The sequence below is a fragment of the Myotis davidii genome, unplaced genomic scaffold (assembly GCF_000327345.1).
Source record: "Myotis davidii unplaced genomic scaffold, ASM32734v1 scaffold159, whole genome shotgun sequence".
In the NCBI taxonomy this organism is placed as follows: domain Eukaryota; kingdom Metazoa; phylum Chordata; class Mammalia; order Chiroptera; family Vespertilionidae; genus Myotis; species Myotis davidii.
In genome coordinates, this window is record NW_006291231.1 from 5,851,852 (window position 1) to 5,859,036 (window position 7,185).

A 7,185-nucleotide genomic window follows, 5' to 3' on the forward strand; every position below is an offset into this window, starting at 1 on the left:
AAAAAGTTTAATATAGATGTATTAAGTTTAACAGAGGATGCATAATTTCTCCACTTCAATTTAGACATCACTATCAAAAGCCTTTTAAAGATCTCCTTTAAAAGCAAATGGGATAATCTACATATATAAAAGCCTAAGCCACCATTCAACTATTAACTATGATGCACACTGACCACCAGGAGACAGACACTCTGACCGGCAGTTTAGCTTGCTGCTGGGGTCTGGCTGATCCAGACTGGGCGAGATGGGCTGGACATGCCCTGGAGCCCTCCTGCAGTCCCTCCCCAGCCCCGATCCTGCACTGATGGGGTCCCTCGGCCTGCCCTGTGCCCTCTTGCAATCCAAGACCCCTTGGGGAACGTCGGAGAGCGGGTTTCGGCCTGATCCCCGCAGGCCAGGCCAAGGGACCCCAGGGGTGCACAAATCCATGCAACGGGTCTCTGGTGTTTTATAAATAATTGCATAGAGTTTCCAAAATATCATGTACACATTCATATTTTATACAAATCACCATGTGCTCCAGAAATTTATAATACTCAGAGTGGCTCTAGTGATGAAGAATGAAGTTTAAATGTTAAGTGGAACTGTTTCATGATAACAGATTTGAATGAGACAGTATTTCTAAACTAATATTTTTTATAATTAGGCAAAGTAAATTTGCACATGTGAGTAAATTGGTAAGTATTATGAATTAAAAAGTTAAGCAAAAATAAACAAAAAGAATCTCTTTCACATGGGTCTCCTCAGGGAAAAAATGGGTGTGGCTTTAGTTTAGTTATCCTATGTTTGTGAAAATAAGGTAAATGAGGCAGATGGCCTTGTGTTTGCCAAACTTGGTCTTCTTTTCCTTCTAGGTGCACAACCATAATGTATTTCCCGTCACACAACAGTTAACTGAGGCCATGTAACTTGAGTTACAGCCAATGGAAGCTTCTATTGTCTCTCCTTTATTTTTTGTGGTATATTGCCAAAGGGCCATCAGTATACTTATCTTTTATAGTTTCTAATCACTTACCCCCCAAACTCCAAAAACATGAAGCCTGCTTCCTAAGTTTTCATTGCTAACCATTTTATCTATCTTTAGCATACAAATGCTCATTTTCAGTCTCAGATATCTATTTTCCTACCATCTATCAATGAACTGCTAAGCTAGTGCCAAATTTTTATGTTTTATTAAAAAATATTTTTATTTATATTTAGAGGGAGGGAGGGAGAGGAAGAGAGAGAAAAAAAGAAACATTAATGTGAGAGTGCAAGATCAATCGGCTGCCTACTGCATACCCCCTACTGGGGACAGAGCCTGAAACCTAGGCATTTGCCTTGACTGGGAATCCAACCAGTGAACCCTTGGTACACTGGACAACATTCAACCAAGTGAGCCAGTGGCCAGGGCCAGGGCCAGTTTGTTTTTTTAATGTACAGGTCACTAAACTCAGAGCAGCCACATCCATGACTGTTCTGTGGATGCTGCTGCACCACAGCATCACTGAATAATCCTGGGCTGAGCTGGATGAGCCTTTGGGTTGGCTTTGTTGGGAAGGAGGTCAGTGTGCTCTACGTGTGGGAGGAAAAAAAAGGGCATCTGGTGATCAAAAGGATGGTGATTACGTGATTATCTGTTCAAGAAATTCCACTTTATTTATTTTATCTAGCCACAGAGTCAGTCTGCATTTCTTAACTCCCATGTGGCTAGATATGGGGTCATATAAATGAATTTTGGCTAATGAAATGATAACAGAACTGATTTCTGCCACTTCAGGCCTGGCCCATGATAACCTTCTGCAAAATTTTCCATGTACTTTATTCCCTTCTGTTGGCCAAATGGAGAATATCTGGGAACTGCAAGAGGAAGAATCCAAATGAAACTTTATCCTTGAATGACTATGTGAAACATAGCCTCTCTGCTGATTCATGCTGGACTGTGATGTGAGTGAGAAACAAATTTTTATTGTTTTTAAATCAGTGAGAGTTTGGAATATGCATAGAAGTCAGCCGACCCAAATATATTAAACTTGATTTGTTATAAATTAATTTAAAACACTTTGAGTTGGCCAGAGTGGCTCAGCTGGTTGAGTGTCGTGCTGTACACTAAAAGTTTGCTGGTGTGATTCCTGGTCAGAGCCCACACCTGGGTTGTGGGTTAGGTCTCCAGTTGGGACATATACAGAAGGCAACAGATCAAAGTTTCTCTCTCTCTCTCTCTCCCTTTCCTCTCTCTAAGTATGTCCTCAGGTGAGGATTAAAAAAGAAAAAACACACCAAAAACTTTGATTTTACTCTCAATCCGGAAAGTAACATACTTGTTACTGAATGTTTAACAGCACAGTGTTGACTAAGATATAGCTCATATAATAATTAAAGAATGCATTAATTTAGTTCAAGATAAATTAAATACACCCAATTTCCTAATAAGTTTTGTCTATATCTTTCCCAATGGCAGGACATAGGGAAATACAACAACTTAAATTAATTATAAGATGGTAATTATAAGATGCTCTAGTTCCATTTCTGTGGGTACATAATTCATTGAGGCTATTGAACAATGAGAATTTTTCATCCTTCCACTTTGACAAAGCATTGCTTTATTGTATATGGAGGTTACCCAGCCATTAATAACATACCTGGGGTGTTACTTTTTGGTGCCTGTTCTCTGTAATTTCTAAAAGAAGAAAAACATCATTAGGATTTTTAAAAGATAAGTAAATCTTCTGATTTAACAGTCAGAGAAAGATAAATACCATATGATTTCACTTACATGTGAATCTAAAGAACAAACACAGAGATATAGAGAACAGACTGATGACTGCCAGAGGGGACAGGTTTGGGGGACTGGATGAAAAAAATGAAGGGATTAAAAAGTCCATATTGGTGGTTATAAAGCAGTCACAGACATATAAAGTATAGCAGAGGGAATGCTATGTATGGTGTCAAGTAGGTACTATCCTCTGAGCCAAACCGGCTACAGCTTCCATACTCTTAAACTTCTTTCAATAACAGTTTTCTATTGTATTAAAATGATCCCTGACCTCTAAATATATAGAAAAACAGTTCACTGAAGAAAATAGCTAATAATGAAGAAATAAGCTTACCATGTCTAAAGATACCCCTACCTGATTAAAATTACAAATGAAAATAAACTTATTTTAAAACAGAACAGCTGTGAAAAGTGGTATTTAATAGCAGAGACAGAGACAGCAGCCTCAACAAACATAAAAAAGCATTCTGGAAAAACTCTGGTGTTAGTGCAAGCAGCTGTACTGAAATAGAAATACATAATAAAATGATGGATGGTTATAATAATGGCCATAGGTTAACCGAAACAAAACAACAACAAAAACCACCATATTTTTATTCATTAAGTTTTGTTTAAAGAGTGAACTATGTGAGACATTTTTAAAAGTTATTTATCAAAAGCTAATTCAAAGTTTCAAAACTTTGGTAATTGAAGGGATAAACTTAAATTAGCTAGAAAAATTATTTGGCTATAACATCTCATTTTCTTATGAAGCTGGATATAAATGTGTCATTGACATTTGTGTTTTTGTATATATTATCCTAATATAAAGTGGGAGAGAGCCAAGTCACAGGATGTAGTTTGAATAAACTAGAATTGTGGAGGGGAGGTAGTCTCTTCTTTCACTATTAGGATATATAAATATGTAATATTTTTAAAAATTAAAAACTAATAATTATTTCAGAATACAAAAATATAATTACCTTCTAGAGCTTTTAGATCCAGATAAAGAATGGAAAAACACTGATTCAAACTTCCTTGCTTCTGTACTTGGCTTGTTTCTGACATTTCTTATACTCTCACGGGTTTCAAGTATATCTTCTTCAGGGAACACTTTTTTGGGAGATTTTTGTTCCAAAACTGAAGAAGGACAATTACTTTCCTTCTTTCGTGTCCGTCTGACTTTCCCAATAAAGAAGTCATCTCCACTATCACTGTCCTCGGACATGGAAGACTGTTTGTAAAACCTTTCTTCTGTGCTATCATCAAAATACTCCTGCTCTTCTTCATGTGATTCCTCTCCATCACTTTGCTCACTGATAACAGCACCTTCATGCTGCAACTTAATGGCATTATCATTTGAACATGAAGTGTCCTTGGAATGATTTTTTTCTGAAGCATTCCTTGATAACTTAACTTCAGCATCATTCTGTCTTGCATCTTTGAAGGCTTTGACGGCAGCTGCAAGAAAAATAGCACACAACTTGTTTCAACACTGAAACAACACAAAATATCAATGTTTAGTATAATATTCCTTATATTATTTAGGAACACTTGGGCTAATTTATACATTACATTAAATACAATCACGCCCCACATAATGACATTTCCATCAACAATGGACGCCATACATGACATTATAATGGAGTCTAGGTGTGTAGGAGGCCATACCATCTAATTGTGTAAGTACCCTGAATGGAGTTTGCATAATTATGAAATCGCCTAATGATGCATTTCTCGGAATGTTATTCCTGTTGTTAAGTGATGCATGAGTATATATATATAACGAACAGTCCGAATTTATAAAGAAAGCTACTGACTTTCTAAAAACCAAACTTCGAGTAAGAAAGCTCAGGAGTAACCATTTAAAACATAAAATGAGAAAAACCCATCATTTTATGCCTTGGAGTCTTGAAGAACAGTAAAAACTTTACTGAATGCAAATAAATAAAATGATAACTTTAATTTCTATAGGAATAATGCACTGATATAATTGTAGAGCATTATGAATTGGCTTTCAGACATAAAAAAATATCTTCCAATCTGTGACAAAAGCATTTAATTCTTTCAATACATTTTATAATACACATGCACATAAATGAAAATCATATGGCTAAGTAGTAGACACATCAAAAATAATATGAATTACATCAATAATTAGAAAATCAATTGTATTCAATATAATCATGAATATATATTACATATATTCAAATATTAGAATTTAGAAAAAAATATGAATTAATGTGGGCTACAGACCACCTTCTTGATAGTTAGATAATTGTTTAGGTATCAGATACTTTCCATATTTTCAAGCCTCTACCCATACATATGGAAATATTTGAAAGAGATATTTATAACAGAAAAGGTCCATGAAAGGCAAATGAACCAAAAACACAAATAAATCAACAGCCATTTTTCAAAATAATATGCACAAATGCATTAATAAGTACAGGGCTTTAATTCATACCTTTAAGCATATCTATTTTTTTCTTCAGAAGAGGGTGCATTGCTAATCGGGCAATTGCTCTTTCAGTCGCAGTAGATTCAGGCTGCAAATTGAAACAATAAAATTCACGCTGATAAAAAAACTACTGTCCTTGGATAATTTTAATTATTGTGTAATCAATGAATAAATATTGTTTGGGTACTTAATGTCTTTCTAAAATTGTGGTAGGCATTACATGTGATTTTTTAAAAGTATAAAAAAATATATCGCTCAAGCTGGTTTGGCGCAGTGGGTAGAGCGTCAGCCTGCAGACCGAAAGGTCCCAAGTTCGATTCTAGTCAAGGGCTCATGCCCTGATTGTGGGCTCAATCCCCCATAAGGGGTGTGCAGGAGGCAGCCAATCAGTGACTCTCTCTCATTAATGATGTTTCTATCTCTCTCCCTCTTCCTTCCTCTCTGAAATCAATAAAAAATATATGTATTTTTTAAAGTATAATATAGCTCCTGCTTTCAAAGAACTGAAAAGATCAAGTTAAGACTAAATTAATATGAAGGAATCAAATGATATATAGTATTAAGCTCGGTGATATAACTTATGACTATATGTTTGAACTTCCATTTAATATACACCTAGAAATTATCTAATCCTCTATATTTATACTTTGAATGTCCAATATCACTATTGCATTCTCAGAACCTTACACTACAGTTCCTGGCTTACAGCCAAAACTTTATAAATATTTGATGATGACTGAATAGGAACATATTACACACCATATTTAATGTATTTAAGAATTTAGAAAATTCATAATGCGGGTTAACTGCTTTAAATATCATCTGTAGGCTAACAACTTCCAAATTTCTACTTCCAGTTTTAACTTGGGCTACAGATTCATATATCCAACCACCTCCTTGATAGTTGTATAATTCTTGGATTTTCTTCTCAAGCCCACTTTTACTATAGACTTTCCCATCTTATTTTTTTTAAATATTTTATTGATTTTTTACAGAGAGGAAGGGAGAGGGATAGAGAGTTAGAAACATCAATGAGAGGAAAACATCGATCAGCTGCCTCCTGCACGCCCCCTACTGAGGATTTGCCCGTAGCCGAGGTACATGCCCTTGACTGGAATCGAACCTGGGACCCTCATTGAGTCCGCAGGCCGACGCTCTATCCACTGAGCCAAACCAGTTAGGGCTTTCCCCTCTTATTGTACGTAATTTTAACTTTTCTGGTTACACAAGCCTAAAACTCTAAGAATTCTTCTATTGTATTTTTCCTTCATATCTCATAATTAATCCTTCAGCAAATCGTATGGTTCCAACACAAAATATACTCACTTCTTACCATTTCTACTCTTACTACCTTTCACCAACTCACCAATGGTCTTCTCAATTGGACAAATGCAATAATTTCATACCTGGTCACTCTCTTTAGCATTTTGCTCCCCTACAGCCAATTTTCCCTCTAACAGTCACAGTGAGCTTTTAAAATATAACCAGATCGTGTTATCTGTTCTTGACACTTAGGCTTTTCCATTGCAAGATCTTCCCTACCTGGAATACTCTACTCCCAAATATATATATATATATATAGTTGATCATCTCACTGTATTCAGGTCTCTGCTAAAATGTTGCCTAAACTAACACAACGCTTTCCATCATTCCTCATTTATTTCACATCACCTAATACTTCATGCCAGTGCAGATATTTGCATATCAGTAAGGCAGACACTTTATCTTCTTCATTGCTGTAGACCAGATTCGGGGAACCTTTTTTTTCTGCCAACGGCCATTTGGTTATATATAACATTTTCGAGGGCCATACAAAATTATCAACTTAAAAATTAGCCTGCTGTATTTGGTCAAACAGTTAATTAACTCATCCCTAATGCCTTGGCAGGGCCAGACCAAATGATTTTGCAGGCCTTATATGGCCCGTGGGCCAGACATTCTCCACCCCTGCTTAGACCCAGTGCCTAGAACAATAACGGTTGATAGTTGG

At 36.0% G+C, this 7,185-nt stretch overlaps 1 protein-coding gene across 1 annotated transcript in view; it reads right to left on the bottom strand.

The window, feature by feature from the left end:
- The window catches only part of SRFBP1 (serum response factor binding protein 1), a 67,650-nt gene that overhangs the window by 1,304 nt on the left and 59,161 nt on the right, over positions 1-7,185 (bottom strand). Inside the window, exons 5-7 of the mRNA XM_006764397.2 lie at positions 5,202-5,283; positions 3,718-4,195; positions 2,622-2,659 (exon numbers count right to left, since the gene is read on the bottom strand). Of these exons, the coding sequence (XP_006764460.1) occupies positions 2,622-2,659; positions 3,718-4,195; positions 5,202-5,283 (598 nt within the window). The remainder of the gene's footprint in view (positions 1-2,621; positions 2,660-3,717; positions 4,196-5,201; positions 5,284-7,185) is intronic.